Genomic DNA, 27,874 nt, shown 5'->3' on the forward strand with positions numbered 1-27,874 from the left:
ATCTACTTATTTATTTGAGGAGAGATTAAGAGTGGGAGAAGGAGCAGAGAGAAGGGGATGAGCAGAGAGAAAGGGACAAGCAGACTCCGCGCTGAGCATGGAACCTGACGTGGGGCTCAATATCAGGACCCTGAGATCATGACCTGAGCTGAAATCAAGATTCAGATGCTTGGGACACCTGGGTGGCTCAATGGGTTAAGCCTCTGCCTTCGGGTCAGGTCATGATCTCAGGGTCCTGGGATCGAGCCCAAAATCAGTCTCTCTACTCAGCGGGGAGCTTGCTTCCCCCTCTCTCTCTGCCTGCCTCTCTGCCTACTTGTGATCTCTCTGTCAAATAAATAAATAAAATCTTTTTTTTTTAATATTTTATTTATTTGACAGAGAGAAATCACAACTAGGCAGAGAGGCAGGCAGAGAGAGAGGAGGAAGCAGGTCCCCTGCAGAGCAGAGAGCCCAATGCGGGGCTCGATCCCAGGACCCTGAGATCATGACCTGAGCCGAAGGCAGAGGCTTTAACCCCCTGAGCCACCCAGGCGCCCCTAAATAAATAAAATCTTAAAAAGAAAAAAAAGAGTTGGATTCTTAACCAACTGAGCCACCCAGGCGCCCCAGTGTGACAGGTTTTCTTCTGTCACTTGCAAACTCTGGAGAAGACGATCCTCAGAACCCTAGAAGTGCCATGGAAATGTCTTCCTTACCAGTCAGGAGAAACTGAATTCAACCAGGAGTTGAGAGTTCTGGGTTCCAGCTGGACATGGAACTTTGTATGTTGCAATATCTGAGATTCCCCTCGAGCTTAGAGAAGATGACACAGTCACAATTTCGATGTGCGATGGGATAAGGTGATTATAAGAGCCCAGATATGAGGCCGGAAATTCTCAGCTTTCTACCCAAATGCATGTGTGGTGAGAAGCAGCTACACTTTGCACGGGAACTTTGGGAATCTCTGAGCTCCCCTGTTTCCAGAGCTGCCACCTGCAGCAGGAATGACCATGGCTTTAAGAGAACAGCATGCTAATTCTCCGACCTAGATTTGTTCAAGGTATTATTATTGAAAACGATTAGCAGTTAATGAAAATGCCCAACAAAATGGTCAAAATTAACTAGAAGAGAAACTTCCCAGTAATGTCCAGGGTGATGGGAAACAGATATCCTCAGATGCAGTAAGTGAATGTAGAGAATCTAATTTCACTTTCCAGAGAGAATTATGGTTCCTTTGAGGAATCGATTTCCCTGAATGTATAATTCCATATGCTTTTCTTCACAAATTTCAGATACTCAGGCATTTATGATATAAAGAGTCAAAGAGAGGGGCGCCTGGGTGGCTCAGTTGGTTAAGTGTCTGCCTTCAGCTCAGGTCATGATCTCAGGGTCCTGGGATCGAGTCCTCTGTCAGGCTCCTTGCTCAGTGGGGAGCCTGCTTCTCCCTCTCCTTATACTCCTTCCCCTAGCTTGTGCACTCTCTCTCTTTCTGACAAATAAATTTTAAAAAAATTTAAATAAATAAAGAGTGAAATAGAGGGGTGCCTGGGTGGCTCAGTGGGTTAAAGCCTCTGCCTTCGGCTCAGGTCATGATCCCAGGATCCTGAGATCGAGCCCCACATCGGGCTCTCTGCTCAGCAGGGAGCCTGCTTCCCCCTCTCTCTCTCTACCTGCCTCTCTACCCTACTTGTGATCTCTGTCAAATAAATAAATAAAATCTTAAAAAAAAAAAAGAGTGAAATAGAAACACCAAAAAATGTGTAAAATGGGACTGCCAAGGATGAAGAAGTAAATAAGCACCCCCCCCCCCGCCCTGCTAATGTCATCTTAACAAATCTTCTGGATTTTGACTAATCCAAAACTGTTAAGAGGAAAATGAATATAACTACATTGAAGTAGCTCCTGAATTAAACAGGAAGGAAGTTTTGGGGAGATTGATGGTTTCAGCACCCTCCGTGGAACTGTCATTCCGTGGAAGCTAAGAATGAAGGCAAACAGTGTCATGTAGACGGCTCTATTAAATATTTTGGATATGAAAAGGGGGGGGGCTTTATCCTGCGTCCTGGTGCCCATTTGTTTTCCCTGATTATCCAGAGAACTTTCTATATCTTGTTCTTGAGAACCAATTAACATGATGTCAGCATGTCAAGATAATGAAAATCCCGTCAGATTACATGATGACGTAGAACAGAAAAGTTGTGGTAGCTGGGTGGAAAGAGAGAGAATGTGAATGCTTTCTTTTTCATTTATTTATTTAAAAAAAAATTTTTTAAGATTTTATTTATTTACTTGACAGAGATCACAAGTAGGCAGAGACACAGGCAGAGAGAAAGAAAGGGAAGCAGGCTCCCTCCTGAGTGGAGAGGGAGATGCGGGGCTCGATCCCAGGACGCCGGGACCATGACCTGAGCCGAAGGCAGAGGCTTTAACCCACTGAGCCACCCAGGTGCCCCTGAATGCTTTCTTATCCAGGTGATTGAAAATTGCTTTAGATCCTCCTTCCTGATAGAGACAAGAGACAACACACACGTTAGACTAAGAGCCACATTCCGGAGTTCGTGTTAATCTGTTCCTACAAGGTTAATCCATCGCCATGGCTGCTGCTCAGAGAACGGCCCCACAGTTATGTTTATGGTAGTTGACTCTCATCCGCCATGATCCATCTTGTTTTTGCAACAGCCATAGCTTGGCCTGTGATGGGGCCCGCATGCCCTTTGTCTTTGAGGCCACAATTCTACCTGGATACAGTACGGTATTTTGATTAGTTAAGATGGTTTCAGGAGCTTGGTTCACTTGGTTCTTCTTACCTTAGTGAATTTTTCTTCACAGGACATAGAACCAACACACATGCCCTCCCAGCAGCCGGGCGGAGCCGTCATGACTTTATAGTCCGAGACCAGAGAAAGGACAATGAGGTAAGTTCACAGAACCACTGGATCCAGTATAAAATGGACATGAGTTGGCTATCCTCCGGTCTTCATATGCCTGAGTTTAACATGAGGGCTGTGATCGATTTTTTTCTTTCTTTCTTTCTTTAAATCAAAGTATAGTTGACATGTAATAGGTTCGTGTCAGGTGTACAAAGTACTGATTCAACAATTATATGCCTTACAAAATGCTCACCTCGAGTATGGGCGCCATCTGTCACCATGCAAAGTTGATACAATACTGTTGACTGTAGTCCCTCTGCTGTACTTTTCGTCTCCATGACTTATGTGTTTTATACCTCTTAGTCGACCCTGTAATCGGGTAAGCCCCTTCTCTATATCGAACAGCCCCCAACAGATCTAGGTATCCTTCTTTTCTCAGTGTAGGGTTACTTGGCCAATGGCCATAGGTCCCACTGGTAAAGGACTCGTGAATATATGTTTATTTATGCTTACAGAGGCTCTGTTGGGTCCATTCTTAAGGACACCAGGTCCCCATTCAAGCAACCGGCTCTGTGAAACTGGTTTAGATGTCCAAGTTGTATAAGGGCCTCACAGTTATCTGCTTAGTCGCTGACACGAATCTTCTGCAATCCCATTCTTTATCACGTCATCTGCAGAAGGTAAGCCGTGCCATCCCTGGTTGCCCATCCTCTCTCATGCCTAGGAACAAGGCCGATTTGCCCCCGACACAAATCCGTGTGAACAGAGGCCCCCAGGTTGCAAAGCCAGGCTTGTTTCCTGTCATAGCCGTCACACCCATCTCACTTCTGACAGTGAGCTGTTACCATTTGGCTCCTGTGGTATGGAATCCCATTGTCCCCACTGACACTAGGGAGCCCACTTTCTTAGTCATGTTCCTGTCCTCACCAGGACCTTCAGGGGGCAGAAGCTCACTACTGAGCTTCTCAGTGATGCTACTGCCTGTCCGACTAACGCATCCTGTATTGCTTTTGTGAGAGGAGTGATCTCTGGGCCCTCTTCAGGACCATATTCTAGTGGGTTCTCTGGAGTCACATAATCTTTCAATTCTTTTTTAAAAGTTTTATTTAAGTGATCTCTACACCCAATGTGGGGCTCAAACTCATGACTCCGAGATCGAGTCACACACTCTTCTGACTGAGCCCCCCCAGGCACCCCTAATAATTCAATTCTTTTTTTAAAAGATTTTTAAAATTTATTCATTTGAGAGAGAGAGAGTGAGAGCATGAACAGGGGGAGGGGCAGAGGGAGGAGGGAGAGGGAGAAGTAGACCCCCTACTGAGCAGGGAGCCCGATGTGGGGCTTGATCCCAGAACCCCGAGATCATGACCCAAGCTGAAGGCAGATACTTAACAGACTGAGCCAGCCAGGCGCCCTAATAATTCAATTCCCGTGTGTTCCTTTGCTGAAGCTCTGACCTGCACAGTTTGCTAAGACAACTCCAGCATCTCCACCTCATTTACTGTGGCATCAACAGGTCACATTTTCAAGAGCTCTCCCAGCAGGATCAAGGGCCAATGCCACGTGTCTTTACAAGATGTCCAATCCTGCGTCACCGTGAGTGCCCTCATGTCGACAAACATGAGTGCCCTCATGTCGACAAACCAGCCTTTTCCACGGCAAGTGAGAACCCTCACAGCGCCCTTCTGCTCCCGTTCCCCCAGTGCCCATCTATACAGATGAGACGCGGTGCACCGCTCGTTCGGTAAAGCAGCTCTTTCCTCACCAAGGCCCTGCTGAGACCTGAACCTAGTTACTGGCCTAGGGGTCATGAAGGGGGCAGCCGTGGGACTTGAGGGGGCAGACAGCATCTTGTGCAGAAGCCACTCTGGGGGGCCTTTGTACGGCCACAGGATAATGGGAGCCCGCTCCCCTCTTGCAAAGGTAAGGCGACTGCTTCCATAGATCTATGGTTCAGTGGTCTCCAGAGGATCCAAACATATGTTCCTGTCCTTGGTATCAGGGTCTTACTCCTTTGGTTTTAGTGTCCTAATTTAGCAGAGAAGACCTGCAAGGTCTGTGCATTGACATCCTTTTATTTATTTATTTTTAAAGATTTTATTTATTTGTTTGAGAGAGAGACAGTGAGAGAGAGCATGAGAGGGGAGAGGGTCAGAGGGAGGAGCAGACTCTCTGGGAGCTGGGAGCCCCAATGCGGGACTCGATCCCAGACTCCAGGATCATGACCTGAGCTGGAGGCCGTTGTTCAACCAACTGAGCCACCCAGGTGTCCGCACTGATATCCTTTTAATTCCACAGCCCTTGTAATGAATTCCTGGCCTTAATTTTTGCTGTTTGCCTTCCTGCTATAAGAAATGAGGGTCTAGGGGTGCTTGAGTGGCTCAGGGTCTGATCGGGCCCTGATCTCAGAGTCCTGGGATCAAGCCCTGCATTGGGCTCCCTGCTCAGGGGGAAGCCTGCTTCTCCCTCTCCCACTCCCCCTGCTTGTTTTCCTTCTCTCACTGTCTCTCTCTGATAAATAAATAAATAAATAAATAAATAAATAAATAAATAAAATATTTAAGAAAAAAAAAAAGGAGTGCTCGCTTTGGCAGCACATATACTAAGAAAAAAAAAAAGGAAATGAGGATCCATTGGTGTCTGGGTGGCTCAGTTGGTTAAATGTCTCCCTTCAGGTCAGGTCATGATCTCAGGGTTCTGAGATCGAGCCCCACATCAGGGTCCCCACTCTGTGGGTAGTCTGCTTCTCTCTGTCCTGCCTCTCTCCCCCACCCCTGCTCACTCTCATTCTCTCTCAAATAAATAAATACAACCTAAAAAAAAAAAAAAAAGAAAAGAAAGAAAAAGAAAAGAAATGAGGGTCTATAAATGCTGCTGTGGTGATATTCTGGCTCTCTGAACATGTCCATAGGTTATGATTGGCCACACACCCAACTCCAGGACCTTCCAATCTCTTTCCCCACATATAGTTCAAATTCTAGAACTAATGTGTGAGTTAGTGCTTCACTTTCCATCTGTATCCCATCCCAATCCACCGCATGTCTTTGGGATGTTCCCAAATGTGGCACTTAACACTAGCCAAACAGTCCTCACTGTCATCTGACCGACAGTTGACGAGTCCCTATGCTGATGGTCTTAGGATTGGTTCCCCCAAAGAAGATCCTGAGACAAGGACTCAAATGGTATACTTTATGTTAAAGATGGTCCCCAGGAGAAAAAAAAAAAATGAGGAAGTGGGGAAATGAGACAAGGAAAGTAGAAAAACCATCCATTGTGGCATCAATGAGCAGGTCTCAGAAGCGGTGTGGAACAAAGTCAGAATCATCCCTGTTCAGTCTGGGAGGCTGCAACATTTCCCCATCCAACTCCCATGCCCCCCTTGGAGGACCCTCAGGTCCTCCTGAGGGGGACCCTCAGAAACTTTATTCCCCCATCCCTGGTCCTGTCTATGCAGCCCAGCAAGTTCATGTGGTACCCCTCAGGTCCCGAAAGCCTCAGGCAGAGAGAAGACGCCCATACCTGGGATGTAAATCTGACAGTTCACTGGGGAAGTCCTCTTGCTTTAAAGTTGCAGGTGAACTTGGGTGAGCCAATGGGGTGGGGGGTGGGGTGACAAGAGTGTATCTATGATACATATCTCTGCAATCAATAGACAAATCAGAGGTTCCCTCTCCAAACGGACCATCAATGGAACTACTCTATTCCTCTTATTGAGGACGGAGAAACTTGCCATATTGCTTAGAGCAAGTTCAGAGAATCACATTTTCCCCCAATCATTATTAATTTTAGGAAAAAATATTTTCTCATTGAAAAGTGTCCAACAGGACTCTTCCAAGATTATGAGATCATATACGTTAGCTGTGGACATTTCCACCCACACGGTGTAAGAGTTGCTGATTTGCTTTCACCAGGAAGGTGAAACTGACCAAACTGAGATAGAAACATCTAATTATGGAGAGAAAAGTATGGGTTCTCCTAAATTATTTTTCTGTATAAAAGAAAGTGCATCAACCATAAAGTACAAGTATGAATGTTTTTAAAGGCTGATACTAAGAAAAAAGACCTTGGAAAATCATAGGTAGCTCCAAAAGACAGTTTAAATACCAGTTTGCTGGGCGTGAACAGAATTTTCCACCAGAAAAACAGTGAAACCAAATTTCAACAGTGGAGTAGATGCCGTATGGAGAAATATGGCGAAACTGTCTTCCCCTTTTGTAGCAGAGAGCTATCACTCCCTCAGCATCTAGGCAGGCTCACCAGAGTGCCCATGGGCTGCCATACACAACACGTCCTGTATGTGACCCTGAGCCAAAGAGTCTTGAAGCCCAGCGAACTGGCCCATCCTGATGGGCGGAGCTATGGAATGGGCGGAGCTATGGAGCCTCACTGCAAAGGAGCACCCCCTACAGGAGGCATAGTTAATTGCCCCCATTTTGCCCAACTTAGACTTCTTTCTCTCCCCCAAAACAACTACTCATTAGCCTTCACATTTTTTTTTTAAGATTTTATTTATTCACCTGACAGACAGAGATCACAAGTAGGCAGAGAGGCAGGCAGAGAGAGAGGAAGGGAAGTAGGCTCCCTGCTGAGCAGAGAGCCCAATGCAGGGCTGGATCCCAGGACCCTGAGACCATGACCTGAGCCGAAGGCAGAGGCTTAAGCCACTGAGCCACCCAGGCACCCCCTTCACATTTTTAAAAAAGATTTTATTTATTTACTTGTCAGAGAAAGAGCGAGCACAAGCAGGCAGAGTGGCAGGCAGGGGGAGAAGAAGGCTCCCGGCAGAGTAGGGAGCTGGATACAGGATTGGATCCCGGGATCCTGGATCCCAGGATCCTGGGATCATGACCTGAGCCAAAGGCAGCCGCTTAACCAACTGAGCCACCCAGGCATCCCTAGCCTTCACATTTCTACCGGGCGTCTGTAATGAAGCACTTTCCTAATTTGTCTATTGTCCCCCAGAACAGCAAAAGTCCATTTTCTTTCTAAGGCCGTTCAGTAACCAGCAGTAGTCACATGAGAAAGCCCTGTGGAGGCGTCCTCTGGAACTTCATGAGCTCATCAAATATTTTTCTGGAAAATGTAGATCTGTTCAGAAAAACACAGGAAATAGGTTGGGACTGCTCAGCAAAGCATACTATGCATTCTTGCATATTTTGTCTCATTCTATCAAGAAAAAATATCTAGTTCTACTGTATTTTTTTAAGGAAGGGTGGGAAAATATGAAGCACAAGCGAACCTCTTCAACTTAGAGATCTGGATCCCTGTCACTTCGGCCTTCATTTATATTGGATGTAACTCGTGTTTGTCTTGCCCTTTGGCTTATTGCTTCTGAGAAAATGTGTGTTTGGAATATGCCCCAAATTCACATACCCTCAAGAGATGTAATTTTTCCCTACCTTTGTCAGCATCGCAGAAATGTAATGAAAAACACCATCTCCCAGGGGCGCCTGGCTGGCTTAGTTGGAGGAGCTCCTGACTCTTGATTTCACGGTTGTGGGTTTGCGCCCCCACGCTGGGTGTAGAGAGTACTTAAAAATAAAAATTTTTTTTTTTTTTTAAAGATTTTATTTAGGGCGCCTGGGTGGCTCAGTGGATTAAGCCGCTGCCTTCGGCTCGGGTCATGATCTCAGGGTCCTGGGATCGAGCCCCACATCGGGCTCTCTGCTCCTCAGGGAGCCTGCTTCCTCCTCTCTCTCTACCTGCCTCTCTGCCTACTTGTGATCTCTCTCTCTGTCAAATAATAAATAAATAAAATCTTTAAAAAAAAAAAGATTTTATTTATTTATTTGACAGAAGAAGAAAAAGAAATTTCATTATTGAATAAGCATCAAGCCAGAATGTGTTGTGGCTCAAAGGCAGTCAGGAAGAGATTACAATGACAGGTTACAAGACAGGTAGGAATCTCACCCTTTTATGGTCAAGCAGACACAACCCCTTACACACATGCTCCCAAGATAGACCATAAATGACTAAGCATTCACCAAGAGGACTTGCCAGCACAATTTATTATGTGGCTCATCCTAAATTCACCCGGTATTGGGGTGACCATCTGTGTTAGTTCACTGGTTCTATACAAAGGAAAAATAACTCTTATCTTCATGACAGGAGATAGTTTTTCAACTGGGAGCAAGGTACCCACTGAAGGTAGGCTCCTGCCCTCCCACAGAAACTGCGAGATAGGGGTGCTCTCTTCCTGAACGTTAACATTTTAAAGGGAAGTCTTCTTGGGTCTTTGAAAAAGACATTCCTGGGTCAGAAAGCTGGCAAGTGGCTTATTTCTTTGTTTTCCAGTGCAGTTAGCATACAGTGTTCTGTTAATCTCAGGGGTACAACAGAGCGAGTCAACAATTCTGTACATTGGTCAGTGCTCATCACAGTACGTGTACTCTGGCAAGTCTTATTTATTTACTATTTGTCATTTTTAAATTAACATATAATGTATTATTTGCCCCAGGGGTACAGGTCTGTGAATTGTCAGGCTTACATACACATTTCACAGCACTCACCATAGCACACACCCTCCCCAGTGTCCATAACCGAACCACCCTATCCCTACCCCTCCACCCCTCAGCAACCCTCAGTTTGTTTTTTGAGATTAAGAGTCTCTCATGGTTTGTCTCCCTCTGGATCCCATCTTCTTTCATTTTTTCCTTCCCTACCCCCCAAACCCTGCACTTTGCCTCTCAAATTCCTCATATCAGGGAGATCATATGATAATTGTCTTTCTCTGGTTGACTTATTTTGCTCCGCATTATACCTTCTAGTTCCATCCACATGGGTGCAAATGGCAAGACTTCATTTCTTTTGATGGCTGCGTGTATTCCATTGTATAAATATACCACATCTTCTTTATCCATTCATCTGTTGATGGACATCTAGGTTCTTTCCATAGTTAGGCTATTGTGGACATTGCTGCTATAAACATTCAGGTGCACGTGCCCCTTCGGATTACTACGTTTGTATCTTTAGGGTAAATACGCAGTAGTGCAGTTGCTGGGTCACAGGGTAGCTCTATTTTCAACTTTTTGAGGAACCTCCATGCTGTTTCTCAGAGTGGCTGCACCAGCTTGCATTCCCACCAACAATGTAGGAGGGTTTCCCTTTCTCCGCATCCTCGCCAGCATCTGTCATTTCCTGACTTGTTAATTTTAGCCATTCTGACTGGTGTGAGGCGATATGTCATTATGGTTTGGATTGGCAAGTCTTATTTAGGGTTTAAAAAGATTTTATACACTTTGAAGAGACAAAGAAAGAGCTTACTATTGCAAAATTTCTCAAGGTAATGCTCTAAAAAAAAGGAAGGGAAGGAAATCTCTTCCTTTATTTTCAACAGGGAAAATAAAGCCTCATTTCTCACTCATTTTATCCTTACATCAGGCAGGAACCCTTCCGTGTTAGCCCGGGGTTGTTAGCAACTGTGCCCTTCAGGGTACTTGCGGTGCTCATCAGCTTAAAATGGATTCATCCATTCCTTTATTCATTGGATTATAATTAAATCTTACATTTCCAGAAACAAGCCTGGACTTCGTTGGTTCGGAAGTGAGTTAGACAGATTCCTTTCATCAAAGAAATGATCTTCCTTGGAGGGAGAGAGACAATAAATAGATAAACAAATAAATGTACTTTATTTATGTGTAAGTGAATTACAGGGGCTGTTAAGGGTATGAAGACAAAATAGCAAAAAGGACCACACTTGATGGGAAGTGTTATTTTAGGAAAAACTTTTTTTTTAAATTTTAAGAAAAATTATGTGGAGGTAGTAGTTGAGCTAAGATGTGAAGGAGGAGATGGGGTTCTCCAAGGGGAGAGGAGGTTCACAAGGAAAGAGAAATCGAGAAAAAATGTGAGATTTGGGGGCCTGAGCAAGAGAATGAATCTAAGTGACAGTTACTATGCATGAGGACACAGGGAAAATGTACACTGGAAGTTTGAGATGCCTTTTGTTTTTTTTAATATTTTATTGATTTATTTGACAGACAGAGATCTCAAGTAGGCAGAGAGGCAAGCAGAGAGGGAAGGGGAAGCAGGCTCCCCGCTGAGCAGAGAGCCCGATGCAGGACTCGATCCCAGGACCCTGAGACCATGACCTGAACGGAAGGCAGAGGCTTAACCCATTGAGCCACGCAGGTGCCCCTGAGATGCCTTTTGGATATCAAAATATAAATGTTAAGAAGACAAAAGGCTACCTAGTTTTCAACTATGTAGATGCCTGGGAAGGATATATAAATGTGGGAGTCATCAGGATATAGACCTCATTTAAATCAGGAATCCAGGCACCCTTTTCTGGCTATGATGGAGTGGATGGTGGAAGCCTCATGCTCCCATGAAAACCAGATTAAAAAGGAAATATGATTTTAAGAAATGACTCTGTATGACATGATCAGAGAGAGCAGCCTAGGAAACTAGGGTCTGAGTGGGCAGATGGCAAAAGGAAGTGAACCAGAGTGAGAGCCAAGGGCTGTTAATAGCAGGAGGGAGCCTGAAAACCCAGGCCCCTGGAGGTCTGGGGAGGGCGGTTGCTAAGGGTCAGGGAAGTAAGCAAAACAAAGATTGAACTTTGTGGATGGCAAGGAAGCCAGGATTCGGGTGGCCAGTGTTCTAGGGAAAGGAGGCAGGAGGATGGGACCCCAACGTATGATTTGGTTTTTCCTTCCTCTTGAGGCATTTGCCAAATTCTTAGACTACATGGAATCAGGGAATAAGAATTTGGACAGAAAGCCTCTAAAACATCTCAGAGTCTCTCAGGGCTAGAGAGGAAAACATTACATTTCAAGACCCAGCAAAGTATAGAGGTCCTTATGATTAGATCGATGGAACATAATACTGAATCCAGGCATGGACCAACGTGTGTCACGATCACCTGATTTTCAACAAAGCTGTCAGTGAACTGCAGTAGAGAAAAAAACACCTTTTCCACATGTGGTGCTGTATCAGATGGGAAGCTGCACAGAAAAATTAATTCGCAGTGAACTACAGACTTGAAGATGAACGCCCAAAACAATAAAGATCCAAGCAAAAAGTAACTTTGTGGTAGGCAAAGTTTTCCTGAAAGAGGAAAAGAACAATTCGTTAAAGAAAAAATGGATTGGGGCGCCTGGATGGCTCAGTCGTGAAGCATCTGCCTTCAGCTCCCGTTGTGATCTCAGGGTCCTGGAATCGAGTCCCACACCGGGCTCCCTGTTCAGTGGGGAGCCTGCTTCTCCCTCTCCCACTCCCCCTGCTTGTGTTCCCTCTCTCACTGCATCTCTCTCTGTCACACAAATGGGTGGAATCTTAAGAAAGAAAAACAAAAAAATGGATAAACTGGGCTTCATTCAGAACTTCGGTTTGTCGAAGTCAGTCCCTCCTATAAACTGAGATTCAGGATGGGAAATTCGTTCCATGCTTGGGTAGAGTGCAAGGTGGAAAAGGACCCTGCGGGTGGCTCGGGACTTAGTAAGAACAGGGGAAAGGACTAAGGCACGTTCTCAGGGGGTTGGGAAAGGGAGGGAGTAGCAGCACTCATGCCCTGAGTGTGCAGGCTCTGCACCTGCGAAGGCCCATTCTGGCAGGAGAGAGCCCCGGATTCCTCCCATGGGCGAGGAGGAGACTCTCGTGTTGCAGGACCTCCCCAAGGCATAACTGGGTGGGAGCGGGACTCCTTGCTGACCTGAGGCTTCCATCCTTTCTTGGTACTCGCAGATGACCCCACAGGTTGGTAGGCAGCCAGCCAGCCACACCCCCCCCATGCTAATGTTTCCTCTGCTCTCTTTGTTCCCCTTTGTTTACAATCTTTCTCATACACATATTCATTCATGCAAGCAAGCAGTAAACCAAATATTTACTAAATACCTTCAAGGTGCCAGGCACGGTGTCAGGTCTCTGGACTGATCGGACCAAACTTCAAGAGGCTGGGAGCTCAGCAGAGAGCAAGAGACGCTGCCCTTGGCTCCCCGGAGCATGCCAACCTAACCCGACTTCTACCTTCTGTCTCTCTCTCTTCCAGGCGAGTCAGAGAGATCGGGGAAGCGAAGCCTGAGTCCTCTCCCTGGTGAGCCCCCCTGCTCAGAAAAGGGACTAGGACGAGTAAGCACACATTCGGTGTTTGCTGAGTCAATGATGCATTACAGGGCTGTGCCTGTGACCAGAGGGATGCAATTTAAAGTCACAGGAGACTTGGGAAAGCAACAAACATGAACTGCAGATCTTGGGTGCCATCTCTGCTCTCCCTCTACCCCACCCCAGATCTGCGGTGTCTCTGAGAAAAGAGATCTTGTACATGCCTGGTACCCTGGTTTTTGTGTCTGCTGCCCAGAGGACACATCTCTCTCTCTTTTAAGATTTTATTCATTCACTTGAGAGAGAGAGAGAGAGCACAAGCAGAGGGAGGGGCAAAGGGAGAGGGAGAAGCAGACTTCCCACTGAGCAGGGAGGCCGACTCGGAGCTCGATCCCAAGTTGCTGAGACCAGGATCCGGGCTGAAGGCAGCCGATTAACTGACTGAGACACCAGAGGACACATCTCTTGAGAGCCTGCTCTCATGATCAGTGGTGCTTATGTTCACGGGCTCAACAGGAAAGTAGTGAAGAAAGAAACGGTTCTCAACTGGCCAGCTCCCCAAGGCTCAGTGCAGAGGAAGCAGATAGAAACATCTGTCTTCTCCTGAAAAAGGTATATTTGTACACGTTGGATTTTTTTAAAAAAGATTTATTTATTTGAGAGAGAGAGAACGAGAGCATGTGCTCGAGTACAAGCAGGAGTGGCAGAGGCAGAGGGAGAGAGAATTTTAAGCAGACTGCACTGAGTGCAGAGCCTGACATGAGGCTCGATCTCATGACCCTGAGGTCACAACCCAAGCCCAACTGTGCCAGCCAGGCACTGCTATTTGTGCATGTTTAAAAGCTGCTGCCTGAGGGTCAGACTTCCAGTCAGCCTGAATCCAGTGCTGACCGAGATCCTCCCCTTTGAGATGCTGACACATCTTGGCATTCCCTCAGCGATTAGGGGCCGCTAAAGAGAAGGTAGGCGACTTGGACAATCAGCAGAGCTTGGGAGACAAGCAAGAGATAGGGCAGGATTGAGTGACAAGGTTAATCTCCCACATGAGGCCACTCTGCCACTCACCAAGACTGGGAGAGTTGGATGACAACACAGAGAGTCAAGGAACATGAAGAAAAGAGGGATGTGTTCCAAACGAAAGAACAAGATAAAACCTCAGAAAAAGACCTTAATGAAACAAAGGTAAGTGATTGCCCTGATCTGGAGAAGAAAGGATGAACAGAACAGAGAGAAAAAAAGAGAGAGAGATCCCGAGACAGAGTCAGTTTGAAATCACCATTCTTACCCTTTGGAGACTAAGAATGGGCAGCAGCCTGAAGATCCGTTCTTACATTCAATGTCCTGGACCATGAGAGCTGGAAGGAAGCTTATCACCAAATTCCAGTCCCCTGTGTTGTTTTGTTTTGTGGGTTTTTTTGTCATTTTATTGATTCCACATTGGACAGGCTTTTAAAATTTTAGAGAGGGTAAGACAAAGGATGTATTAGAATTAAGTGCTTTGGGGGACATCTAACTGACATAAATATATTCAAATCATTTGTGTATAGAGTTATGTATACATACACACACACATATATATATTATATATTATATATGTAACTATAATTCATTCTGGGAAACTTAAGATTTTCCCCACAAGTGCTGTAAATATTTAGCTTTTGTTTTTCTTAGGAATTTTCCGGATTTGAGGCTTTTTAAAAAATTCCAGGGGCACCTGGACGGCTTAGTCGATAGACATCTGCCTTCAGCTCGGGTCATGATCCCAGGGTCCTAAGATCAGGTCCTGCATCGGGCTCCCTGCTCAGCAGGAAACCTGCTTCTCCCTCTGCCTGCTGCTCCCCCTACTTGTGCTCTCTCTCTGACAAATAAATAAATAAAATCTTTTTTAAAATTCCAGTATAATTAACATACAGTGTAAAATAGTTTCAGGTGTACATTATAACCATGCAACAATTCTAAACATGACTCTGTGCCCATCACAGTATGTGTCCTCTTGATCCCTTTCCCCATTTCACCCATCCCCTCACCTCCCTCCCCTCTGGTAACCATCAATTTGTTCTCTCTGGTTTTTTGTATCTTTTTTCCTTTGTTCATTTGTTTTGTTTCTTAAGTTCCACGTATGAGTGAAATCATATGGTATTTGTATTTCTCTGACTAATTTCGCTTAGCATGATACCCTCTAGATCCATTCATGTTGTTGTAAATGGCAGGGTTTCATTCTTTTTTACAGCCAAGTAATATTCCCTTGTGTGTGTATGTGTGTGTATATATTCCATATATATGTATATATACATGTCTTCTTTACCCATTTGTCTATTGATGGACACTGGGGCTGCCTACATATCTTGGCTATTGTAAATAATGCTGCATAAACATATGATGGCATACATCTTTCTGAATTAGTAGTAGAAATATTGGATCATAGGGTAGTTCTATTTTTAATTATTTATTTTTAAAAATTTTTTTTAAAGATTTTATTTATTTCTTTGAGAGAAAGACAGTGAGAGAGAGCATGAGAGGGGAGAAGGTCAGAGGGAGAAGCAGATTCCCCTTGGAGCTGGGAGCCTGATGTAGGACTCGATCCCGGGACTCCAGGATCATGGCCTGAGCCGAAGGCAGTTGTTTAACCAACTGGGCCACCCAGGTGCCCTAATTCTTTTTTTAAGATTTTATTTATTTATTTGACAGACAGATCACAAGTAGGCAGAGAGGCAGGCAGAGAGAGAGGAGGAAGCAGGCTCCCTGCTGAGCAGAGAGCCCGATGCGGGGCTCGATCCCAGGATTCCAGGATCATGACCTGAGCCAAAGGCAGAGGCTTTAACCCACTGAGCCACCCAGGTGCCCCCCTAATTTTTTTTTAAACATCAGACAGATCTTGGGGCACCTGGGTGGCTCAGTGGCTTAAGCCTCTGCCTTTGGCTCAGGTCCTGATTCCAGGGTCCTGGGATTGAGCCCCACATCGGGCTCTTTGCTCAGCGGGAAAACTGCTTCCCCCTCTCTCTCTGCCTGCCTCTCTGCCTACTTGTGATCTCTCTCTCTGTGTCAAAGAAATAAATACAATATTTTTAAAGAAACAACAGACAGATCTTTTTTTTATGATTTTTATGATTTTACTTATTTATTTGACAGAGAGATAGAAAGCACAAGCAGGCAGAGAGGCAGGTAGAGGGAGAGGGAGAAGCAGGCTCCCCACTGAGCAGGGAGCCTGATGTGGGGTTCGATCCCAGGACCCTAGGATCATGACCCGAGCCGAAGGCAGTCACTTAATCGACTGAGCCACCCAGGTGTGCCTCTATTTTTAATTTTTTTAAAAGATCTTTTTTTAAGATTTTATTTATTTATTTGACAGAGATCACAAGTAAGCAGAGAAGCAGGCAGAGAGAGAGGAGGAAGCAGGCTCCCTGCTGAGCAGAGAGCCCAATGCAGGACCCTGGGATCATGACCTGAGCTGAAGGCAGAGGCTCTAACCCACTGAGCCACCCAGGTGCCCCGCTATTTTTAAGTTTTGAGGAACCTTCATACTGTTCTCCACAGTGGCTGACCCGGTTTGCATTCCCACCAGCAGCATACGAGGGTTCCCCTTTCTCGCCAACACCTGTTGTTTCTCGTGTTTTTTATTTTAGGTGTTCTGACGGGTGTGCAGTCCCATGGGCTGTTAGCCCATACATGAATATATTTGAAGAAAAGCTTAGGATGTATATCAAGGTCTAATAAATTTGAATATATATTTTTGTTGGTATTAAAGTGTAAAGAGTCTGTTAAGGGCTTGCTCATTCATTTGAATTAGATAAACCAAAAAACAGATTATAATTTCATAATCAGTAAAATGGCATTGTTCAGGGAAACTGACTTAGAACAGACTAGAATTACTGATATGAAAGATACCGGAAGACTCCCTTTATCTCGCTCCTAAAACCAGAATTTTTTTCTTTATGATAATTTCTTTCTCTTTAAAGCATATTCTCTTCTTTTTTTTTTAAGATTTTATTTTATTTGACAGAGATTACAAGTAGGCAGAGAGGCAGGCAGAGAGAGAGGGGGAGGCAGGCTCTCTGCTCGGCAAAGCAGAGCAGGCTCAGCGGAGCCTGCCGAGCAGAGAGCCCCCTGCGGGGCTTGATCCCAGGACCCTGAGATCATGACCTGAGCTGAAGGCAGAGGCTTAACCCTCTGAGCCACTCAGGTGCCCCAAAGGACATTCTCTTCAAACTGATTGTCTATGAACCTAATTCAACAGAATGAAAAATGTGTCCTCCCATAGTTGTCAGGTTTGTACTTGATGGGCCTGTCAAGGTGAAAGATTTTCCACTGCAAATTCTGAGGAAGAAGACACTTATCCCTGAAAAGCCCAGTCTGGTTTTGGATAATGGAGTAGATAACATTGTAGGGAAAACAGGTCTTCCAAGAACTACTACCGTGGGTCAGGCTGGAGGCAGCAGTTCAAGGAAAGGGGTCGTCATCACTGAGCCTCACAGAGGAACTCATAGAAAATACTGGAATCAGTAGTCAAGTTCTTGGAAGAAAAGAATTGGGTCACAAGAGAAAGGTACCACCTGTGGGAGCCATCTCTGATGGTCCCTGTGCCCTTGGCAGGGCCTCTGTGGGAAAAGTCTGTGTGGCCCATGCTTTTTCCTCCCACCGGGATGTGGAATGCGCAAAGGTGGAAACCCAGGGCTGTGCTGGTGCTAGAAGATAGGCCCTGATGGCAGATTCCGTGTCCCAAAATAGATAAACATGCCAAGCAGGGTGTCTGGGTAGCTCAGTTAGTTAAGTGTGTGCCTTTGGTTCAGGTCATGATCTCGGGGTTCTGGTATGGAATCCACATTGGGCTCCCTGCTCAGCGGGAAGCCTGCTTCTCCCTCTCCCTCTGCTGCTCCCCCTGCTTGTGCTCTCTTTAGTAAATAAATAAAATCTTAAAAAAAAGAAAGAAAGAAAGAAAGAAAACCAAACTGGCCACGCTGATTCCCTACACTGGTGATTTGGAGCTTAAAGGGTGTCACACAGAGACTTGAATTTGGCGCATGTGAGTGTGTCCGTGGAAAACTCCTAAATTTCTGACAAGTTCATCAGCCCCTGAGCGGCCCCAGACCCTGCACTTTCGGTTCCCAGCACCAAAGAAGGTCCCGTGGAACACTTTAAACAATGAACACTAACAAGCAGGTGCTGGGAGGGCGGTGCCCCCAGCGGCGTGGATCTGGCCGGGGGGTCAGAGGCCGAAGCGCGCCCACCTGCGGCCTGTTTCTGTCAGAGCCCGATGAGCTCCGGGTGGGGATCCTCCCGAGTGCCGCAGACTTGGGCCAAAACGTTAAATTCGGAGCAGCCGGAGAGGAGACCGGATGGAGGTTCAGGCCGTGCAAGATGGAGGTTCCCGTGCCTGACGTGCCGCTCTTGAAAATCTTCTCCTTCCTGGACGCATTCAGCTTGCTCCAGGCTTCCCGAGTCAACAGGGTAAATGCTCTCCACAAGCCGCTCTCTGTTGGGCCCCCTCCCCCCCACCCCCTTCCCCGAGTCGTCACACAGACCCCCTTCACCTCAGCCCCTCCGCGCTGGCACCTTGGCGACCCCAGCCCTGGGCCCACGCCGCCTCCCTCCTTGCTTACGTCTACCCTGTTCCGGCCCCTTCCTTCGGCTCCCACAGACCCAGTGCCCGGATTGCAGCTGCCTCTCTTGACCCGGTGGAGCACCAGCTCGCGGAAGAGCGGAGGGATGCGCTGGGTTTTGGGGGGTTCGCCTCCTGCGCTCTGAGGGCCTCACGTTTTGTTAAACGAAAAGGACAAATATCCAAGTGTCGCTGCGCGGATCGAATGGTCCATCTGAAGCCCCGGGAAACCCAATGTTTCTCCCACAAGAATTCCGAGCGCCTGTCTTTGCCGCGATGGGCCTCTGTGGTTACCGTGTCCCGGTCCCCCCAGACTGGGAGGGCTTTGAGAGCCACCAGTGGTGGCTGGTTAACCACTGAGATGAGGGCCTGGCTTCCAGAACAGAGGAGAGCAAAGGAAGAGCCAGCCTTTGGGTACTGACCGCCTGCTTACCTCTTCCTTTCTCCCCCTCAGTGCTGGAACAGGCTTGCAGAGAATGACCAGCTATGGAGGTGAGCAAGGGAAGGGTGAGGCAGGAAGGCAGGGGTGTGTCCTGGGAGGGAGAGAGCATCCGAGTGTGTACCAAGGCGGCCTGGGTGGGACTGCGCTGGGAGAGGCCCGAGTGAGGCTTACAGTGAAGAAAGGGTTGGTGAGACCCGTGCTACTGAGGAGGGAGCTGATGGGGGCTGCCTGGGGGGGCCGATGACTCTGTTTCCAGAAACCTGTGTCTGAGGAAATGGAGCTTCTGCGGCTTCTCCCCGTGCCCGGGCTCACAGACCTGGAAGCAGTTCTTCTTCAGACAAATAAAGCTGGAGCACCGGATGGCGAGGGTGAAGCCAGAGGACTTTATCTTCAGAGAAGCAAGTGGGAACCTCGGTACGGGGATAGGGTCCCCTAAAGGAACATGACAATCTAGTCTTAAGAAACGCACTATCTTCCCCCCCCCCCCCCCCCCCCCCGTGTCTTCATTCAGTGAAGACAAATAAAATGAAGGCTTAGTGGGACTGGGTTGCTGTGGTCACGGTCAAGGTCTCCCTCCATCTTCTCTTGGCCCCCACCATCTATGGTGTGTGAAAAGACCAGCGTGATCTTTACATGAGCTAAAATCAGGCCCTGTGACTTCCTTTCTCCAAAGGCCTCCCGTTCCTCATAAAATAAAGATTTTAAACAAGAAGGAAACTGAATAACAGGCCTACCATTAACTTTATTTCTAGTACCTCTTTTAAAACTCAGAACAGAAGGGCGCCTGGGTGGCTCAGTTGGTTAAGCGTCTACCTTGAGCTCAGGTCATGATCTCAGGGTCCTGGGATCGAGCCCCACATCAGGCTCCCTGCTCAGTGGGGAGCCTGCTTCTCCTTCCCCCTTTGCCTGCTGCTCCCCTGCTTGTGCTCCCTCTCTCTCTCTCTCTCTCTCTCTCTCTGATAAAGAAATAAAATATTAAAAAAATAAAACTCAGAACAGTTCTCTGATGGAGACCTCTTTATCCTCATTTTATGTGTATGGAAACTGAAACGAAGGAGGAAAAATAAGTCGGCCAGTGCCTCAGGCCAATCTGCAATGGGAACCTACGTATGGATGACTCTAGAACCAGCTCCTCCTCTTCTCCATAATTGTTTCCCAAACTCTCCTAAGAGGGTGCAGGAAAACTTCGTTATCTTTCCAGAGCCCTTTTTATTCAATTGGCTCATCCCTCAACTATCTGGTGAGCCAGTATTGTCTGTGTTTCCTTCTAGGAATCTTAGGACCTATGGCTTATCTGTCAGGATATGGCCATGCAGTGGGTGGAGAGGAGAAGTCAGTCATTTGTACAGTGTCATCAAAGCACATGCTTTATGCCTGGGACCTGCAGGAGGTGAGTCTAGCCAGCAAGGAGCACAAGGAATGCCTCATCGCGTCCATCCTGTTCCACACAGGTGGCAAGTGCTGGGGTGGGGGGCAGGAATGGTGCTTGGAATTGGTGACAGAGACAGAGTTTCTAATTGGGTCTTCTTTTTTTTTTTTTTTTTTTTTTTTTTTAAAGATTTTATTTATTTATTTGACACAGAGAGAGATCACAAGGAGACAGACAGGCAGGCAGAGAGAGAGGAGGAAGCAGGCTCCCTGCGGAGCAGAGAGCCCGATGTGGGGCTCGATCCCAGGACCCTGAGATCATGACCTGAGCCGAAGGCAGCGGCTTAATCCACTGAGCCACCCAGGCGCCCCTCTAATTGGGTCTTCTAACTGGTAATCTGGGACCTTTCCATTTAGATGATAGACATACAGAAAATTCACTTGTTAATGTGTAGTTCTTTAATAAGATCTTATTTATTTATTTGACAGAGAGATCACAAGTAGGCAGAGAGGCAGGCAGAGAAAGAGGAAAGGAAGCAGGCTCCCTGCCGAGCAGAGAGCCCAATGTGGGACTCGATCCCAGGACCCTGAGATCATGACCTGAGCTGCAGGCAGAGGCTTAACCTACTGAGCCACCCAGGCGCCTATCTTTTTTTTTTTTTTTTTTAAGATTTTATTTATTTGTCAGCATGCACAAGCAAGGGGAGAGCAGGCTCCCCACTGAGCAGGGAGCCCGATGTGGGACCTGATCCCAGGACCCCGGGGTCATGACCTGAGCTGAAAGCCACCCAGGCGCCCCGTATGTGTGTTTCTCAATATAGATTTGTACAGGGACTTACTTTCTAGTGGTAACATGGAACGGCTGTGAGATAAACTTGGGTTGTTGTGTCTCTCCACGACCTATTCTACTTCTCTCTCTCAACTGTTGGCATTTGTTGTGTTGGTTTTTTCAGAAAGTGGTCTCTAACTCCAGTCACTTCCAGGGTAGACAAAGGTCTTCTACATCAGGATCAGTAAATGTAGTGCAAGAATCACTAGGTGGGGAATCAGAAGACCCCAAAGTGGGTCACAAGTTATTGTATTTTTCTTGGCCTTCCCTGTTTGGATTTCTCTCCTCCCTGTGAGAAGAATTTAATGACCATTTTTCACACAGGGTCTTCTGAATGATGACAAGTAAACCCTTTATGAATATATGAGGTGGCAGGAGAATGATGAAATAAAAGTCTAGAAGGGACTCCTAAAGTTATACAATTTTTTTAAAAGATTTTATTTATTTGATAGAAGAAACACAAGCAGGGGGAGCAGCAGAGGGAGAGGAAGAAGCAGGCTCCCTGCTGAGCAGAGAGCCTGATGCAGGACTCGATTCCAGGACCCCGGGATCATGACCTGAGCCGAAGGCAGACACTTAACTGACTGAGCCACCTGGGCGCCCCTGAAGTTACACAATGTTATATGTCAATTACATTTCACTAAAGCTGAGAAAATCAGAAAGGCACTCTCTTGGATAATTCGCTCTAGAGGAAACCAGTCACCATGTCCCTGAGGACATCCAAGAAGCCAAGTGGATGGTCCACTTGGCAAAGATCTCTGACCTTCTGCCAACAGCCAGCACCATCTTGGCTGTCCTGTGAGTGAATCACATTGGAGGCTAACCTTCTGGCCTTCAGATTGTATCCACAGTCAACCAAGTGAGGAACCTGAAACCAGAGCCGCTCAGTGACTCACTGCCCGAGTTTTGGACCGACGGAAGCTGTGTGAGATAAGAGTTTCTTGCTTTGAGCTGCTATGGCGTTAGGCAGCAACAGATAACAGATTTTAGTACTACTTTTCTTGATTGTAATTTAAGGTGTGGAAGCTTTAGAATCAGGCAGTGAGAAGAAGCTGGAGAAACCCTGAGGAGAGTTTGGGACTTTGAGGAGACCTAGCAGAAACCTAGTGGCCTGCCATGAAGCTGGCAGTGAAGACAAAGGGAAATGTAAACAAGGGTATTGGACACCAGAGGAAACAGGGTTCTTGTTGCAGATGTAGAAAATTTAGCAACATTGTCACCCCGGCTAATGTGAAAAGGAGCAAATAGATCCAAGGAATTGAATGCTCTTGCCAAGGAGAATTCTAGGCAGAATGCTGAGGGCTGGCCACTGCTTGCTGCTTGTAGTAAAATAAGAGGGAGAGGAGAAAATGACTGTCAGATAAAAGAGAGCCAAAGCTTGCTGGTTCCGAAAATTTGCAGTCTTTCAAGATGGCGAATGGTGCTAAGATTTAAGGCCAAGACTGCAAGCAAGATCAGTGCAGGGCAGTGTTAATAAACCATACCATGACCGCAACATTCTTTTCGACCTCAGAAAGAACTAAGAGGGTGCCTCAGAACCGAGGTCAAGCTGTGGACCTCACAGGTTGAAGCCTCGTCCTCAGCAGACCCAGCCGCCTCCGAGGGTGTCGGGATTCATCTCAAAAGCTTGTGGGTGTGGCTCTAGTCTAATGACGTCAACTCCTGTAAGTTTCTTTGGAGATCCACAAAGTTTTTTTCAGGGAATCATATTGGCAAGGGTGCTGAAATATCACAACAGGAAGAGAGGCCTTTGAATCCTGAACTCTTACAGGGAAGAGGCAGCCTGTGACCCTACTCAGCTACTGATTTGGGCCACCGGGTATGGATGGGGCAGCATAACGCAGAAGGCAGAACCAAGAGCCTAGAGAGTGGAGCCAGGAGTCCTGAAGAATCTTTCCTGGGCCTTGAGTCCTGGTCAATGTCCTACCAGCACATTCTCATCGGATCTCGAATTTTCTGTGTAGCAGGGATTCCCACCCCTCTACTGCCATTTCCCCCACCCTGGAGGAAACGGTCTATAATGTTATCCTTACCTATGGTATAATGTCCTATGCTTGTATGTTGGGGATGGTGGTCAGAACTGGGATATTTCTGAGGTTTTCACATGAACTGAATATGAAGAACCTCATCTCCTCAAACAACGAGATCCAGATTTTGTGATGATGTTGTAGCGGTGAGCTATTTGGGGGCATGGGCAATGGCAAGTGTAGTTTGCATGTGGGAGGGAGGTGAGTTACTAGGGACTGCAGGGTGGAGTGTGTCTGCCAATCTGGAAGATGACCTCAGTATTCCTTGTCCCGTATTCATGATCCTAGGTAGTCCACGCCCACCCTGAATCGGGCTGACCTTGGTAACCAATTGGACATTGTGGAAATGATGGTGCGTAACTTCCAAAGCTATGTCCTAAAAGACACTTCTTCTCTCTTGAGTCAGTGGCTCCTAGAGAGCCAGCCACAGTGTTATGAGGACCCTTAAGATGCCCTGCAGGGAAGGTCTGTGTGGAGAAGTACTGAGGGCTGCACATAGCCAGCACCAACTTGCTGGCTGAATGAGTTGACCCTCTTGAGCCTCATCCTTACAAAGCCAACTTCAACCCCATAAAGAGACCCCTAGCCACAAACCACCCAGCTAAGCTGTACCTAAATTTCTTTAATTTATTAGAGAGAGGGCATGAGAGAGGGTCAGAGGGAGAAGCAGACTCCCTGCCAAGCAGGGAGCCTGATTTGGGACTCTATCCCGGGACTGCAGGATCACGACCTGAGCCGTAGACAGTCACTTAACCAACTGAGCCACCCAGCGCCCCATGTACCTGAATTTCTAACAGAAACTGAGAGAAAACTTCTGTTTTAACCACCCAGTATTTTTGGAGAGGGTTTATTATTATTTATTTTGCTTATTTCAAAAGCTTCCAGTGTAGTTAACATACAGCATTAGATTAGCTTCAGGTCTACAATGTAGCAATTCAGCAATTCTGTACATCACCTCGTCATGACAAGGGCAGTCCTTAATCCCCATCACCTGTTTCCCTCATCTCCCACTCTGCCCCTCTGGTAACTGTTCTCTAGAGTTATGAGTTTGGGGGCTTATCTCTTTTCTGGTTTTGTTGTTGTTGTTGTTAAATTCCACATTTGAGTGAAATCTTAAGCTATTTGTCTTTCTCTGACTTACTTCAGTTAGCATTATACCCTCTAGATCCATCCATGTTGATGTAAATGGCAAGACTTCATTCTTTTTCATGGCCAAATAATATTTCATTGTGTGTGTGTGTGTGTGTGTGTGTGTGTCTGTCTGTCTGCTTTATCCACTCATCTATTGATGGACACTTGTGTTGCTTCCATATCTTGGCTATTGTAAATAATGTTGCAATGAACATAAGAATGCATAGAGCTTTTTTTTTTTTTAAAGATTTTATTTATTTATTTGACAGCCAGAGATCACAAGTAGGCAGAGAGGCAGGCAGAGAGAGAGAGAGGAGGAGGAGGCAGGCTCCCTGCGGAGCAGAGAGCCCAATGCGGGACTCGATCCCAGGACCCTGAGATCATGACCTGAGCCGAAGGCAGAGGCTTCACCCACTGAGCCACACAGGTGCCCAAGAATGCATAGAGCTTTTCAAATTACATTTTCCTTTTTTTCAGCTAAATATCCAGTAAAGGACTTGCTGGACCAAGTGGTAGTTCTATTTTTAATTTTTTTATTCTGTTTTCCACAGCGACTGCCCCAGGTTGCATTCCCACCAACAGGGCACAAGGGTTCCTTTCGGTCTGCACCCTTGTGGGCACTTGTTGGTCATTGTGTTATTGACTTTAGCCATTCTGACCGGTGTGAAATGATCTCATTGTGGTTTTGATCTTAAGCCACCCAATTTGGGGATGACCACTTGCACAGTGTTACAGACCAAAATGGTGATTATATTTGGGGAGTGTGGAGAAGTTAATAGAGCAAGTACCGGTGGGCTTAGAGGGAGTTAGATGATCAATTTGTAGTAACTAAATTTTACATATATTTTTGTGTTCTTTTTTATATACTTCACAATTTTTTAAAAGATTTTATTTATTTGACAGACAGAGATCACAAGTAGGCAGAGAGGCAGGCAGAGAGAGAGGAAAGGAAGCAGGCTCCCTGCTGAGCAGAGAGCCCCATGTGGGGCTTGGTTCCAGGACCCTGGGTTCATGACCTGAGCCGAAGGCAGAGGTTTTAACCCACTGAGCCACCCAGGCGCCCCAACAATTTTTTAAAAGCTGAAGAGAAGGGAAACTCTCTTTTGTCTTATCTGCAATGTACAAGATCGATGATGGAATAATAATTATGAGAGTTGATATTCTTTGAATTCCTACTGTGGACTAGGCAGAATTCTTTTTTTTTTTTTTAACATTATTTATTTGGGAGTATGGGGAGAGGGAGGCAGAAACCCAAGTAGACTCTGCGTGGAGCCTGACATGGGACTCAATCTCACAACCCTGAGATCACGACTTGAACTGAAACCAAGAGTCAGATGCTTAACCGACAGAGCTACCCTGGCATCCCTAGGCAGAAAGAATTCAGAAAAACTATTTCATGTGCTGTGAAATGTAATACAAGAGCCCTGTAAGAAGCCACAACTGGTAAGTAATGCTGAATGTAACACCTTTAGTAAGAGGCAGAACTGACTTGAGCTCAGAAGCCTGATCATTCTTTATGCTGATTGATCGCACAGTGAGATCTTGCCTTGAATGTACTGTGATGCTCTTTTTCTGTGCTCACTGCTCCTCAAATAATTAAGATGTTCAGAATTTTCTAATTCTTTTGCCAGAAGCAAAAAATGGATCTGGAGGAAACTTTCAAATAAACACTGGCAGAAAGAAAGCCCAGTAGGTGTGAAGAGTTCCTCGCACACCTACAGTGTCCTCTCATTCTCTAGGGCACTATGATCTGGTCCAGCCCCGCCCAGCAGTCGAGCATCATGCGTCTGGTGACCCTCCCTCAGATGCGTCTTGCGTTCACTGCGGATTTGGAGGGAACAGTCAAAGTGTGGAATTGTCAGGATGCAGAAGCCCTGGCTACTCTCACCATGCCACAGGCTTGTTTTTCCTTGGAAATCTGTCTCACAAAAGATGGCCCCTTCCTGATGGTAAGTGAGCCCTGCACCTAGAGAGGGCCCACAGAACAAAATGCCCGCTGCCTTGACAAGTGTTGTGCCCCCATGACTGTCCCATTACTGTCTGTCTGTCTTGGAGTCCTCCCTACCACAAACTCTGAGAGCCCAAACATACCCACAAATATTGGCCATACAAACTCCGCTACCATCTTGGCCTTTGATCTATCGCAAGTATGTTTTCCCTAGTCATTCTTCCAGAAAAGGGGGAAAAAAAGCCTCCCTGAATGATTTCCTATCTATGTCTCTTCTTTCAAGTGTGTATTGTGCAGTACTTGACCTTGGACAGGGAATATGGAGAGAGAGCCATGGGTTTGGGAAGTCGTGAGAAAAGAACAGTGTTGATTGTTGGGGTCCATTATCAAAGGAATGAAACTGAGACAAAGTGAAAGTTATGTAAAGCCTTATTCTAAGCCAATCATTAGAAGTTAGACTGACCCACCAGGGGAACAAGACTGAGACAAAGTGAAAGTTATGTAGAGCTTTATTCTATGCCAAGCATTAGAAGTCAGACTGACCAGCCAGGGCCACCTCCGAAGAGAGCGACCCCCTCCCGATCTCACAGGCTGGTTTTATAGGGCATAACCGCAGACCCAAGGTACGTGGCTTCTATTGTTAAGGAGTTTACTCCCGGAATCGATACCCAGAACCATACCAGGAACTACTGGGGCGTTTATTCCTGCAATGAAGTCCGTGGATGTAAACAACAATATGGCTACCGAGGCAATATGGAGTCGCTCTGGCTAAGCAGGCCCTAATAGTTAAAAGGTTTTAACATTAAATTGGCCCTAACATTGATGTGCTGTGAGTAACTGTTCTTGAGAAGATTGGGGCTTAGGAACTTGTATTTTGGGGGATCATTCTCACAATGCTGAGGTAGCTTTTCATTTCCATTATGGGGTCAAAGAAACCACGGTATGTTTTGCAACTGACAGCGCTGCCTTCTGTGGGCTCTAGGATTTCCTGTCTCCTTCTGTTGACATGGTGGTGGTGCTTTGGTTTCAGGTAGGCAACTCTGAAGGTGACATGTACACATTGACCGTGCCTGAGCTAAGGCATGTCTCTAAAGTCAATGCATTCAAATACAGTGTTGACCTCCTACACTGCTCTCCCGACAAGAAATGGATCTTTGCATCTGGGACACATCAGAATATCTTGCCAGTGGTAGGTGGTGCTCTGTGCTTCAACTTTGGGAGGAGAGGGTCAAACGTTAGCAAAGTGGGGTTTAGGATGTGTTGGAGAACCTACAGAACTCAGGGAGGACTACACAGGGTGCTCCCACCTCTCAAAGGCTGTATCACACATAGAATCCATTTTTGGAGCCAAGAAACAATGTCCTTTGAAGTGATAGGGTCTAGTTGCAAAAAATAATAAGTTAATAAAAGTTTACTCATGAAGCCTGAATCAGCCAAAGAGTTAGAGGAAGGTGAGAGAGGTCTCAAGAAAGAAGGATCTTTGGTAACCTTTTAGCTTTCCTTACTTTACTTTTATCCACCTTGGCTGGAAGGGACAAAGAAGTCCAGAAGTAAATGAGAACATATCGGCCTACAAATGTCCCTCTGAGAAAGTCTGTGGCCGTTGAGTCCGCCATTTTTACCATGTGGCACATGCGGAC

General features: G+C 46.4%; 1 protein-coding gene across 3 annotated transcripts in view; it reads left to right on the forward strand.

The window, feature by feature from the left end:
* The window catches only part of FBXW12 (F-box and WD repeat domain containing 12), a 42,291-nt gene that overhangs the window by 5,765 nt on the left and 8,652 nt on the right, over window positions 1-27,874 (forward strand). The window contains exons 2-10 of one of the 3 annotated variants that reach the window (XM_045991464.1): window positions 2,812-2,897; window positions 3,368-3,532; window positions 12,841-12,920; window positions 18,139-18,338; window positions 18,944-18,981; window positions 19,188-19,345; window positions 20,203-20,321; window positions 26,026-26,235; window positions 27,265-27,423. In XM_045991464.1, the coding sequence (XP_045847420.1) occupies window positions 18,249-18,338; window positions 18,944-18,981; window positions 19,188-19,345; window positions 20,203-20,321; window positions 26,026-26,235; window positions 27,265-27,423 (774 nt within the window). In that variant the 5' untranslated portion in view covers window positions 2,812-2,897; window positions 3,368-3,532; window positions 12,841-12,920; window positions 18,139-18,248. Of the gene's footprint in view, window positions 1-2,811; window positions 2,898-3,367; window positions 3,533-12,840; window positions 12,921-17,796; window positions 18,339-18,528; window positions 18,982-19,187; window positions 19,346-20,202; window positions 20,322-26,025; window positions 26,236-27,264; window positions 27,424-27,874 lie in introns of those variants that run through there. The other 2 variants (XM_045991466.1, XM_045991465.1) reach the window with 2 other exon arrangements.

Source organism: Meles meles, chromosome 20, assembly GCF_922984935.1.
Source record: "Meles meles chromosome 20, mMelMel3.1 paternal haplotype, whole genome shotgun sequence".
Classification (NCBI taxonomy): domain Eukaryota; kingdom Metazoa; phylum Chordata; class Mammalia; order Carnivora; family Mustelidae; genus Meles; species Meles meles.